The sequence below is a fragment of the Arachis hypogaea genome, chromosome 2 (assembly GCF_003086295.3).
Source record: "Arachis hypogaea cultivar Tifrunner chromosome 2, arahy.Tifrunner.gnm2.J5K5, whole genome shotgun sequence".
NCBI classification, from domain to species: Eukaryota; Viridiplantae; Streptophyta; class Magnoliopsida; order Fabales; family Fabaceae; genus Arachis; species Arachis hypogaea.
In genome coordinates this window covers 60,647,298-60,660,804 of record NC_092037.1, presented here as the reverse complement: position 1 = coordinate 60,660,804, position 13,507 = coordinate 60,647,298, and the positions used below count along the sequence as shown (strand labels likewise).

The 13,507-nt window shown below is 39.9% G+C and overlaps 2 protein-coding genes across 7 annotated transcripts; both read left to right on the top strand.

The window, feature by feature from the left end:
* Positions 1-212: 212 nt before the first annotated feature.
* On the top strand, positions 213-3,733 carry LOC112745259 (DNA-directed RNA polymerase I subunit rpa43). Of its 4 annotated transcripts, XM_025794859.3 has the most exons (6): positions 344-841; positions 1,216-1,325; positions 1,433-1,518; positions 2,343-2,447; positions 2,526-2,705; positions 3,595-3,733. In XM_025794859.3, exons 1-5 carry the CDS (start codon positions 577-579, stop codon positions 2,659-2,661), a joined length of 702 nt encoding a protein of 233 aa, XP_025650644.1. In that variant the 5' UTR covers positions 344-576; the 3' UTR covers positions 2,662-2,705; positions 3,595-3,733. The 4 variants fall into 4 exon arrangements, 3 of the variants coding, with proteins under 3 accessions (XP_072074216.1, XP_025650644.1, XP_025650646.1); XM_072218115.1 differs by lacking the exon at positions 3,595-3,733 and having other exon boundaries at positions 213-841; positions 2,526-2,829; XR_011872904.1 differs by lacking the exon at positions 3,595-3,733 and having other exon boundaries at positions 399-841; positions 2,217-2,447; positions 2,526-2,829.
* Positions 3,734-4,327: 594 nt separating this feature from the next.
* LOC140179352 (uncharacterized) lies at positions 4,328-12,087 on the top strand. Of its 3 annotated transcripts, none has more exons than XM_072218124.1 (3): positions 4,328-4,919; positions 5,012-5,126; positions 11,426-12,087. In XM_072218124.1, exons 1-2 carry the CDS (start codon positions 4,624-4,626, stop codon positions 5,115-5,117), a joined length of 402 nt encoding a protein of 133 aa, XP_072074225.1. In that variant the 5' UTR covers positions 4,328-4,623; the 3' UTR covers positions 5,118-5,126; positions 11,426-12,087. The 3 variants fall into 3 exon arrangements, with proteins under 3 accessions (XP_072074225.1, XP_072074231.1, XP_072074229.1); XM_072218130.1 differs by having other exon boundaries at positions 4,389-4,802; XM_072218128.1 differs by having other exon boundaries at positions 4,389-4,877.
* Positions 12,088-13,507: the final 1,420 nt, after the last annotated feature.

The following is a 13,507-nucleotide window of genomic DNA, read 5'->3' as shown; positions in this document are numbered from 1 at the left end:
AAAATATAAGTATAAATATTCTCTTCAAAGCAAAATAAACATAATCCAAAACATAATTATAAATATTGTCTCCAAAATAACATAAACATAATTCAAAACACTCAATTTTTATCTTCATACTCTTGTAAGTTAGATTGAGGGAAGTTAGGTTTTAGGAAAAAATTACAAAAATACCCCTCACTAAAAAAAACCTTAGCCCGGCGGGGAAGCCCGCTCCGCCCCGCCAAAGCCCGCCAAAACCCGCGATTTAAGCGGTGCGGGTTAGGCGGGCTTTTGCTATTTGGCGGTCCCGATTTTCCAGCCCAGCCCGCCTTTTTTGGCGGGTTACGTGGGCCGGCCCGGCGGGTTTAGGCCCGTTTGCCACCCCTAGTCTCCAGTGCCTGCCCGCCGCGTCCCTTGCCCAGAACTCCTCTCCTCGCCTTCGTCTCTCACGGTCGTGCTGTCTTGCCTCTCGCCACCAGTTTGTCTGCATCTCCCCGCCTCTGTATCTGTTTTTAATTTTCAGTTCTGCTCTGCCCAGCCGCGTTGACTAGACACTAGTTGTTTCAACTAACTAACTGATTGACCATTCTCCCAATGGAGGGTTTGAAGCTCTCAAACGCTAATTTAACTGCTTACCTTCATCCTTCCAAGAGTAGAGACGTTTCCGAAGCCATTCTTCGTGAGCTCAGCTCCTTGCTCTTCACGTTCAGCGAAGCCTTGGATGGTGTTGTCTTAGCTTACGACATCAATTCCCTGGATAACAAGAAGGCCAAGATTCTTTCTGGTGTTATTCCTTATTTCGGTGTTCCGCTTAGCCTGGATTTGTTGCTTTTTTCTCCAAAGCCTGATATGCTTTTAGGTTAACTCAACTCCTTCTTTTAGGTTTTGTTTTATGAATGATGAAATCGATGAATGAACTTGTTTACAGTTTGGTTCTTGTTTTCACAAGGAAAATGCTTCATAGCCAGATATCTTGTTAAATTTATAGGGTTCAGAATTATGTGACAAAATGTAATAGGAGCAATTTTAATTTTCTAACCACTAATGATTTTTTTGTGAGAATTGTTTCTGGAAACAGAATCTGAAGCTTGTTTCTTTTGAGAATTCGTTCTCTTTTATTTTAGCAAAATTTTGGAAATAGCAAAATGGGAGGAAATGTAAACAGAAACCAATAGTGTACAATGTTTTGTGTATTTGCTTATTTGTTGTTATGTTCTTTACTGTTGCTTTCAGAGGGGAAGGTTGTTAAGCTTTCACAAGAGTCCATTCATGTTGTCGTGCTCGGATTTTCTTCTGCGATTATAACAGAGAAAGACATTAGGGAAGAATTCGTGTACAAAACTGTGAGTATCTGCCACGATGTTTAGTAGTTGTTGTCCATTAAATCTGATTGTATTCATAATTACTAGAACTGATGTGGTCTATGTATGTACTGTGTCGTTTCTTATAGAAACATGAGCAAGATGTGTATGCAAGCAAATCTCACAAGAGACATACTATCAAGGTTGGAAATATGATACGGTTTTCAGTCAAGAGGTAAACATGTTGTTAGTTTATTTCAAATGTGACTATATATTCAATCTAGAGTCCAGAAGAATTCGTTTGAACACTGTGCTAGTATATTTGGTCCGCTCTCCGTGCCTCTGTTTCTTTTAGTATAATCTTATAGATTCCAACTGGTGAAGTATATTTCTGTTAGGGAAAGACTATAGTAGCCATCTTGTACGATGGTTTTCTGATTTTGTTGCATACCCAAATAGATGCACTGAAGAAACACTGTGTCTAGATATTTTTGCACGAGTAGTAACTTGCCAAACTCTTTTAACTGTTTAGCTGCATCCCTGTATCTGAATAAAGAAATAGCTTTCATAGTTGTGCAGCATTTGGTTTTAAAGGGTTCTGCACTTCATTGGTAGTATGAGATTAACAAACTCTACTTTTATCCTTTTCTTTCTAGTAGATATTATTTAGCATATTTTGTGAGCTGGTACTTCTTTTATTTTATTTACTTTTTGATAAAATAAGAATTTCATTAAGACGAAATTATGAGAAAGATAATAGAAATTATGATAAGAGTTCTCCTGTACAAAAACAAAACATAACAAAAGATTTATCTATAAAGGATAGCTTTCCAATCTCTCAAGATGTCTGAGAGGTAAAGTCCTTTACTAAGCTCATGAGCTTTACAACAAATATATGCTTGGCATCTAATCCTATCCCATTTTACATGCTAGGCACTTCTATTTATTGGTTTGACAAAGTTCTAAAATGAACGTCTGAACGAGGATAAAGTTTACATCATAAACGGTTATAAGCTAAGTTTCTCGTCACATATTAATCTTGATTATTAAACTTTGCAGCTTTGATGAGGAAATACTTCATATTTATGGCTCCTTGATGGCAGATCACACCGGCAGCATTCATTGGTTGGAGAAGCACTCTGAATTAATTTCCCATACTAGCAGGTTTGTATTTTCTAACTTATTTGTATACCTTTGAAGGTATATATATTTGTGCTTTACTTATCTTCAAAAACTTCGTAGGAATGCAAAGAAGGGGGAAAGTGAGGGAGAACTAACAACACTCAAGCAAGATGCTATCGATGGGAAAATATCATCCTTGGACTCTGCCCGGAAAGTAAAGAAGTCTAAGAAGCAAAAAATGCAAGAGGAGTCTTAAACATCACATTGGAGTTTAATTTTGTGCAACATTTTTGTTTCCGGGTACATTTCTGTTTTTTATTGTTAACCAAAGGATTTTGTTTTGAATGCCTAAAATTCTTGATCATGCATTGTTTGGTGGCTTCATTTATCTATTAAGCTTTTGAGAATAAAAGCTTTGCTAATATGCTGCTTGAGTTTTGGAAGAGTGAGCACCTGAAGGAAGGAAGGCGCTGGGTTTTTGTTTAGTGAATGTCTAATTCACACCATTACACCGTTCACCTCCATGTATGATTCTGACTTCCCATGGTCTTACACGTTCAACTTTATTAATTATCTTGGAAAAACAACCATTTGTACCATGAACTTTATGAACACCGACAAAAATACACATTAAAGAAAGAAACTAACGTTGTATCCATCAAAGATGGACTCTGTACGACAAAAGTGCTCAAATCCTAAATTTATGTTGACTTTTAAATAAAATTCTAGAATTAACCCCACCATTATCTTTAACATCAACTCCCAACCATCTCTTCTTTCCCACTCAAACTTTAACATCCCTCCATTACCAACCACCTTAACCACCGCTACCACGACGGCATTTTCATCTTCATGAACCCATTTCCAAGAAACTTGATCACCGTCACAACCTCTCCAACCGGATTCTTCTCCTCCTTTCTCTCCCCCACTTCCCAAACCTCGCGTCATCTTCGTCACGGTCAACACCACGCACCTCTATTGCCGTTGTGGTTATAAGAGTCATTCTCTGACTTGACAAGTATCCTAACATAGATATGATTGGAGATTTATGAGAGAATTTGAACAATGAATACACTCAATTGGTTCAATTTGGGTATAGATAAAAACAAATAAATTATTAGTTACAGGAGATTTGTTTAACTTTGTTAATTATATAATAAATTTGTAATTTGTACTGTTGTAAATATAGGACCTTTTTCCATGGAGTCCATGAGCTTGAAGTGGACCTAAGAGGAGTTGAATCGCACCACAGGAAGGGACCTTGCGCGTTGGATCTCGGTTCAGTCTCCCTTCCGGAGCTTCTCCATCTTGTGGCGGCATTAGACGGGATTTTGGCCGGAGAGGCATTGCGGCATCTTTGTGCAACGGCCGTTGCTCGAGCTTGAATCCGGTGGCTCTAAACTCTGAACTTGCCACTGTGCCAAGGTATAGGTGATCGGTGCATGGGCTTGAGGCGATGCTGGGATCGCCGTGGAGTTTGGATGGCTGCAGTTGAAGGTGGTAACGTGGGAACGGATGGATTGCCTGGTTGCCTTGTTGTCGTCTTTGTCATCGTCAGCGTGGAAAGATGACGGCAGTGGTGGTTAGTGGAGTAGTAGAGAATAGAAGATGGTTAAGGTAGTGGCAATGGAGGTGTTTGAGATTTGGGAAAGAGGAGAGGAAAGACTAAAGATAAAGGATGGGATAATTCTAGAATTTTATTAAAAAGTCAACATAAATTTAGGATTTGGATACTTTTGTTGTAAGGAATCCATATTTGATGGATACAACGTTAGTTTCCTTTTTTAATGGGTATTTTTGTCGTAAAGTTCATAGGTACAAACGGTTGTTTTTCCAATTATCTTTTATAGTGTCTCGTAATTGGCCACAAGATTACACTGTCTCCAGAGTATGATGGGTGGTAAATAGTAGTTTTGAGGAACATGGCATGTGCGTTTAGTGTGAATAGAGAAGCCTTGGGCATTTAGTTTCAACAATGCACGGTTGCTGTAATTTTTTTCTTATGTTGACACCATTGAAATTCTTAAATTGTCGTCACTACGTATTAAGCTAACCTTACCCACACATGCAAGCTGAAGAAAAAGAAAAGAAAATGTGAGTGTGAACAGAGAGGGAACGAGAAGATAAGGAGGAGGGTGCTGGGCTTCCCTTGCCGTTGCTACCACCGCATCAAGAACACATACACAGATGCGGGGAACGAGGGGTCTCTGCCACTGCCATGGCTGTCGCCCTACTTGCTGCTGCCGTCGCCATCGAGCTTGAAGAAAGACGATGCCGAGATGTCATTGAGCCACTGTTACCGCTGCCTTGCTCCTGCTCTGTCCGAGCCCATGTTCTGTCCTATCCATTGCTATTGCCGTCGTTGAAGCTTGCCATATCTGCCACACCACTGTTCTGGTCCTATTTCACTTCCTACTTTGATTTGCTTCGTCGTAGCCGAGCCTTGCCACTCCCCTATTCCCCGAAAAACATGTCGGAGCTTACAAACTTGCCAACAACATCGCCCTTGCCCCTGTTTTGCTCTGAATTCTTCAGTCCCTTAATCTATACTGCTTCCACCCTTTCTCTGACACCATTTTGTTTCTCCTGTTTTAATTTTGTTTCAGCCTCTTTTCTACTTCAGCTGCTACGATTTTGTCCCAGTCGAAGCTGCTGTTCACTGTTGCTGACACTGTTATTTTTGGCTTTGTTTCCGATTCCTACGAGTTTTGACAAATTAAGGTACGGGGGTGTTTCTAATTTCTAAATGGGATGCCCTTTAAAGTTATAGTTTAAATATTATATTTGAGTTAATAAATGGCTTTGGTTTTATTTTCCTTAATGAGGATTGATTGGTTTAATTTAGTAAACTTTTGGCCGTCAATAAAATCTTAGGAATTGTATTGTTGGATATTCAAATAGATTATTAGAGTTGAAAAGACTGAAAGATAATAAAAATTAATTAGTAACAATGTTGAAAGTCTTCCTAGGTGGATTGGATTAGGACTTGAATCCTTGTGTGTTGCCATATGTGTGAAAACTTAATAATTTAAGCATAAATAAGATAATAAAACATGAATATTGATTTTGAGAAATTTTTTAGTACTTGAAAATTTGAGAAAGGGTTGAGAGGTGTTAGATTTAGATGGAACCCTTATAGGGTGGATAAGAACGATTTTTAAAGGTGTTCTGTCAAAATTTTTCTGAGAATTTTAAATAAATGTAAGCATAGGATTATTAATGAATTGGGTATTCTTATGTTAAATATTCCAAGTTATGTAATTAAGTTTGGATTTGGTTATCTGGATAGCGTCTAAGTTTAATGGGTTTGGCTTCATTACGGTTTTGGGATGGTAAAATAATGAAGAATGAGTCGTGGTGTTGATTTGAAGCCTATAGGTGAGTTGATCGCTTTTGAGTTCTTGGCTTCTACCTTTAATTGAATTAGGAGATAAGAGTTGGCTAATGAATCGAGTAGGAGGATTAAATATATTGTAATTTGAATGTAGATGGGATTTTATTCAAAGGTCTAATTTTTTCTTGAATTAATTTGGTGGGGAGCTTAGCCTAGTCATGTAGTTTAATGGTTGGAATAGTTTGTGCAGTTGACTAGTGAGATGGTCCATTTGAAATGATTAGCAATAACAAATTAAATATATGTTGTTAATCCGACCTATAGCACAAAAAAGTGCAATTTTGGAATGAAAAAGAAATAAGTGTTCTTGAAAGAGACCAAAATGCTCATTGATGCCAACTTCATTCGAGAATTCGGATTCACAATATGGTTAGCTAATGTTGTCATAGTAAAGAAACATAATAGTAAATGGCGCATGTGCGTCGACTTTACTGATCTAAATAAAGCATGTCCTAAAGATGCATACTCTTTACCATCCATTGATGCTTTAGTTGATAATTCATCTGCCTTTTGTATTACCCTATCACTCTAAACTTTAACTCTAGTCGTAAAGCAAAGGATAACAACGTGCCACGACAGTTCTAAAGCTCATATAATAGCATATATATAGATGGGCAAGTATTAAGTTATAAGGAACAAAACAATCAACCACAATGTATTGAATATCTAAAGTTTTGGTTAAAAGATTCTCACCCAGTGTAGTTTGTAACCACACAGATCCTAAAACTGGTACACGTTCACCTGAAAAATCCCACTAAGTCTCCAATGAATGGTTGCAGTATGTGATTGCTCAACTTCATTTTATGAAATATAGAGTAGAAGAGGACATCGGCGTTTCTTCCGAGATCTAGCAACACCTTACGGACTATTAGATTCCTCAATTGAATAGAGATAACAACTGGGTCATTTAAGTTGATCTCATTTGTGTTGAGGTCGGATGGTTTGAACGTCATTTTTGGGACGTTGAGAAGAGGTTCAGGATTGTTAATGGTACCTTCCACGGAGAGCACAACTCGATAGGTGCGCTTACAACCAGAGCTTGTAATTCCACCACTAGCAAATCCCCCAAATATACAATTGATGACACCTCAGGGTTGATTAGGTTGGGCATGAGTAGTTTTCTTCTTGTTGCAAGAAAATTGTCCGGTAAAAGAGTGGTCGGCTGAATGTGTTGTGCGCTTCTGAATGCCGTCGATGTATTTATCTAAGTGTCCTTGTAGATTCCTTTAGCAGGAGAAGGAGACTTAGCAGGCAGAGGCACCTATATAGACTCAGGCTCCCACAGAGACACTGCAGATTCCTGTGGAGCCACAGCCACAGCCACAGCTGGAGCCATAGCTGCAGCCAAATGCAGACGTTGACCCTCTCAACCAGTCTCAGGTGTAGCATCGAGGACGATGCTTTCTTCTAAGTGTGGGGAAGTCGTCGTCGTCAGCGGGAATTCTATTTTGGTGACCATTTCAGACATTCTTCCCTTATTGTCTTATTTTTAGTATTTGTACTTTATTTTGTTGCACTTTTGGATTATTGTATATATTAGTTGTTTTGGATACTTTTGTTATAGCTTATTGCATTTTGTACTTTGGTTTGTATATATATCTTTAGATTTTTCGTTGGATTTGTATTTTTAGTTGATATATATATAACAAATTAAATATACTATCAACTAAAAATGCAAATTCAACTAAAAATCTAAGGATATATATACAAATCAAAGTGTAAAATGCAACAAGGTAAAACAAAAGTATCCAAAATAACTAATATATACAGTAATCCAAAAGTGCAAATACTAAAAATAAGACAAAATAAGGGAAGAATGTTTGAAATGGTCACCAAAATAGAAATCCCTCCGACGACAGTGACCTCCCACACTTAGAAGAAAGCATCGTCTTTGATGCTACAACTGAGACTGGGTGAGAGGGTCAACATCTGCATCTGACTGCGGCTGTGGCTCTATAGGAGTCTGCAGTGTCTATGTGGGAGCCTGAGTCTGTGTAGGTGCCTCTACCTGCTGAGCCTGTTCCTCCCGATCCTCCTTCTCCGCCTCAGACTGGTCGGAAGGAGTATCGATGTCGAAAGGCATTTCGGCACACAATGATGCCAGCATCTGACTCAAGCGCTCATAACGTCGCATGTGGCGACGCTCACTCTGATCCATGCGCTCTATGAGGTGTTGTACGAGTCAGTAAGTCGGCTAGGGTGGTGGTGCTGATCTGGTAGATGTGGCTGGTGCTGTGGAGGGTCCAGCTGCAGCTGAAGAAGAGGACGGCCCAGCTGCTGTGGCTCTACACGGGGCCGCTGGTCTGTCACTCACCCAAGTCCCCCACGGAATAACCTTCTCCTTTTCAGGGACTGCTGGTAGTGACTCATCATTTGGAAGCCATGGTACTCTAGCCTGGTGAGCTAGCTCTATGACCAAACTAGGAAATGGGAGTGTGCCTCTGATATGGGTTCGCTACATGAACTTCCTGATAAGCCGGGGAAAGTACAGCTCCTTCCCCTCAATGATGCACCCAATCAGGAATAGCATGTCAACCGGGATTTCATTGAAGTGCTAGGCATGATGTAGTGGGCAAGTATCTACTGCCACACCTTAGCCTCCTTCGTCAAATAGTAAAATCTCATCCCCTTGGGTTTAATTTCGAAGCATCGATCTCCCAAGGGGCATTCGGCTGGACAACCACACTCTTCAGTGTATCATAGTCAAAGGTCAGGCTTTATATCTCCGCCTCAGCCCTCTGAAAAGCGTCCTTGTCACTGTCCTTGGGCTGACAATGGAGGGCCTCCTCAATATCCGCCTCCGTCACCATAATCTGTCTGCCTCTCAAGTGAACCGCGTCAAGGGTCGCTCTGAAGAAGTTGCGTAAAACTCACTGACCCAAGACTCGTTCACTCTAGCTAGCTCTCTATCCAAGAAAGACTAGCCCCTCTCCACAATTCGAGGCTCAGTAAACAGCCTCAAATCGGAGGGGATATCTAGCTTCTTCTCCAAGTTGAGATTCTGTCACTAAAAGAGCGAAAACCGGAGCTCACAATAAAGATTAGCAAACTTCTCTGAGTCGGCAGGAGGCAGGAGCTGATTTGCCTTCTCCTTGCTGAGAATAACCGGAGGTCGCAGAATCAATGGATGATTGAGATCTCTTCCTTTTCCTGGAGGTGACCTTGACTTTTCCCTTGCTTTTGTCAGACATCCTAAAAACAGAAATCACAGGATACAACATATTAAGCAAAGCAGAGGAGTGCAAAAACAAGGATATAAGCAACGAACAGTAAATAGGCAACAGAAGGATATTAAGACACATCCATGAAGTGAGTCAAAGAGATGAAATCTTAGAATGCAAGAAAAATAGAATTCAGACATCAGTCAGAAACACAAACCAAGAAATCATGCAATGATAATAAAATGCTTTTTTGTTAAGCAATCACAATTGTCATGCCCAAAAGAAAACAAAAAGTTAATTTGAAAAACCAAAAAGAAGAGTCAATTAAGTCAAAAGTTAGAAAACTGGGTTAAAGATTAAAGGTATGACAATTATTGACTTAACCAAGAGAAATTCAAAGAGTATAGGAAACAAGCACACTCACATTCATGAGGATGATGCAAGTAATTGATGATGAAACATGAAATGCACAAAAGCACAAAAGAAGAATGCAAGTCATTGACAATGTTTGTGGTCACTAAATTTGTAAAGATTGGTGTTGAAAGAATTGGGATAAGCACTTGGTGTAACCGAAAGAAGGTTGAAAACAATTTCAATTAAAAGGTTTATACCAGTGGAAAGCACCAATTATTATAAATGTAAGAACCTCAATCAAAAGGAAACAGGTTTAAATCAAATGGTAAATTATGGAAATAGCTTCATTGGTTAAATAAGGTGAAAATTGAACTTAAACCAAGAAGCTGTAAAGATTTTTTATTTAAACCTGAAATGTTGAAAACACAAAGAAGGTTCGTATTGACATAGTTAATCAAAGTTCTATTTGACACAGAAATCCGTCAAATTGTTCCTTAATTCTATTAATCACAATGCACATGAAAGGGAACCAAAATGAAAACGAAAATCCTATCCAATCAACTTATGGATTGAATTGGGTGTAAACCAAAACGGTTCTCAAATCAAAGAATGCCAAGTTCAATTCATAAGTTGCAAGTTAATAATAGGACAATTTAAAAAAATTTGGCAGCATTCTGGCAGTAAATTGGACGTTCCCGGATAAAAAAATAGCAACAAACTCAGTTCATATGGATTCCAATATATGTCAACAGCATGAAGAACAAGAAAATTATATGATCAGACATCAATATACAAAATTAGCATAGCATCAATCATACAACTTACATGAATCCAAAATAACCCAACCATAAGCATAATATGAGGATTCATGGAAACTGAAGCAAATAACTAAATTGAGCATCACTTTCAACCAGTAATAGCAAACAGCGTCAAATAGCAACATGTAAAAGCACAGAACACCAACATCATCATCATTTAACAAAGCAGTTTAAAATCAGCCATTTCAGACAACATGAATAGCAAGCAATTATACCTAAATCCAATATCCACGCTAGATTCTCTAACCACATGCATTCTAATCTAACCTAATCAAACAGAAACTCAACACTACTAACTAAATTACTCAAATAGAATAATAAAAAAATGTGGAAGGGGAAGAACAGGGGAACCTAAAAGGGTTTCAGTAAGCAAAAATGGAAACTGGAAAGGAGAGAAGAAGAGCAGTGCCAAACAATGTCGCCACAGAAACGGATATGGTGGCTCGCGGTGGTGACAACAGTATGGAGCCGAACAGAGGATGGCTCAAAGAACAGTACTTGAGGATCAGGGAATGTGGTGAACTTGAATAAAGAAGAGAAGAGAGAGTGGTAGTAGTGGCGGTCAGAAGGGGCGCCGACAACGAAAGTGTAGCCGCAGAATTGTGATGGTGACAGAGAAGATGAATGGCCGAGAAGGGAAAGAAAAGAAGAAAAAGGAAAAAGAAGGAGAGAGGGGAAAGATGAGGGTGGTCGGTGGCAATTTGGTCGACGGAGTGGTGGTTGGCAGAAGCTTGAGGGTGGTGGCTATGGTGGTTCGTGGGGTTTGGAGGGAGAAGAGAAATGGAACGTTGAGGGTGGAAGGGGACGCAACTAGTTAGGACTCACGCGTCTGGGGTATTAGTGACTTTAAATCCACACGTACGTGTCGCTAACGCGTGCGCGTGTTTGGACAAAGAAGCATTGACGCGTATGCGTCGTCGATGCTAACGCGTGAAGGGAGAGAATTCACCGTGATGCGTACGTGTGGGCCGAAGTTGTGCTAAACGCACAGTTCCAGTGCCAGCTTCGCACAACTCTCTGGAAAAGTATGGGGGTTGCGTTGACGCATCGACGCGTACGCGTGATTGCTTATAATTTTTTTTAAAACAACATTGAAAACAGGGCTTAAAAATCAGGATTTGGAATTCTTCCTACAGTATATTGATGAGCGGATAATTTGTACGCTTTTTGGCATTGTTTTTAGTATGTTTTTGGTATGATCTAGTTAGTTTTTAGTATATTTTTATTAGTTTTTAGTTAAAATTCACTTTTCTGGACTTTACTATGAGTTTGTGTGTTTTTCTGTGATTTCAGGTATTTTCTGGCTGAAATTGAGGGACCTGAGCAAAAATCTGATTCAGAGACTAAAAAGGACTGCAGATGCTGTTGGATTCTGACCTCCCTGCACTCGAAGCGGATTTTCTGGAGCTACAGAAGCCCAATTGGCGCGCTCTCAACGGCGTTGGAAAGTAGATATCCTGGGCTTTCCAGCAATATATGATAGTCTATACTTTGCCCAAGATTTGATGGCCCAAACCGGCGTTCAAAGTCACCCTCAGAATTTCCAGCGTTAAACGCCGGAACTGGCACAAGAATGGGAGTTAAACGCCCAAACTGGCACCAAAGCTGGCGTTTAACTCCAAGAAGAGTCTCTACACGAAAATGCTTCAATGCTCAGCCCAAGCACACACCAAGTGGGCCCGGAAGTGGATTTTTATGTCATTTACTCATCTCTGTAAACCCTAGGCTACTAGTTCTCTATAAGTAGGACCTTTTACTATTGTATTGAGATATCTGGAGAGCTTTTGATCATGTTTTGATGATTGAACCCTCTTTGGGAGGCTGGCCATTCGGCCATGCCTAGACCTTATCACTTATGTATTTTCAACGGTGGAGTTTCTACACACCATAGATTAAGGTGTGGAGCTCTGCTGTACCTCGAGTATTAATGCAATTACTATCGTTCTTCTATTCAATTCCGCTTGTTCTTGTTCTAAGATACCACTTGTTCTTCAACTTGATGAATGTGATGATCCGTGACACTCATCATCATTCTCACCTATGAACGTGTGACTGACAACCACCTCCGTTCTACCTTAGATTGGGTGGATATCTCTTGGATTCCTGATACACAATGCATGGTTGATCGCCTGACAACCGAGTGCTCGCCTGACAAACAAGCCAGCCATTCCGTGAGATCAGAGTCTTCGTGGTATAGGCTAGAACTGATGGCGGCATTCAAGAGAATCCGGAAGGTCTAACCTTGTCTGTGGTATTCTGAGTAGGATTCAATGATTGAATGACTGTGACGTGCTTCAAACTCCTGAGGGCGGGGCGTTAGTGACAGACGGAAAAGAATCACTGGATTCTATTCCGGCCTGATCGAGAACCGACAGATGGATAGCCGTGCCGTGACAGGGTGCGTTGAACATTTCCACTGAGAGGATGGGAGGTAGCCACTAACAACGGTGAAACCCTTGCTTAAGCTTGCCATGGAAAGGAGTAAGAAGGATTGGATGAAGACAGTAGGAAAGTAGAGAGACGGAAGGGACAAGCATCTTCATACGCTTATCTGAAATTCCTACCAATGAATTACATAAGTATCTCTATCTTTATCTTTATGTTTTATTCGTATATCACCATACCCATTTGAGTTTGCCTGACTAAGATTTACAAGGTGACCATAGCTTGCTTCATACCAACAATCTCTGTGGGATCGACCCTTACTCGCGTAAGGTTTATTACTTGGACGACCCAGTACACTTGCTGGTTAGTTGTGCGAAGTTGTGTTTATGCCATGGTATTGAACACCAAGTTTTTGGTTTCATCACCGAGGATTATTTGAGTTGTGAAAAGTATTGATCACAATTTCGCATACCAAGTTTTTGGCGCCGTTGCCGGGGATTGTTCGAGTATGGACAACTGACGGTTCATCTTGTTGCTTAGATTATGTATTTTTTTCAGAATTCTTGAAGATGAATTTTAGTGTTTCATGATGAGCTGTTGAAGTCTGGCTGGCTGTGAAGCCATGTCTAATTTCATTGGACCGAGGTTTCAACTTATCATCACAAGAGCTTGTTGATTTCTATCAATCTTGCTATCGGAGCAGTGATCTGCTAAGGCTTGGCTGGCCATTGGCCATATCTAGTGTTTTGGACCGAAGCTTTCTTTGAAAGCTTGGCTGGCTGTGAAGCCATGTCTAATTCCTGGACCGGAGTCTTAGACTAAACATTGCATGATTCCTGGAATTCTCATTAAGAATTTTGATACCTTTTTCCACTTTATTTTCGAAAAATCCAAAAAATTTTACAAAATCATAAAACCCAAAAATATTTCTTGTTTGAGTCTAGTGTCTCATTTTAAGTTTGGTGTCAATTGCATACATTCATTCATGTG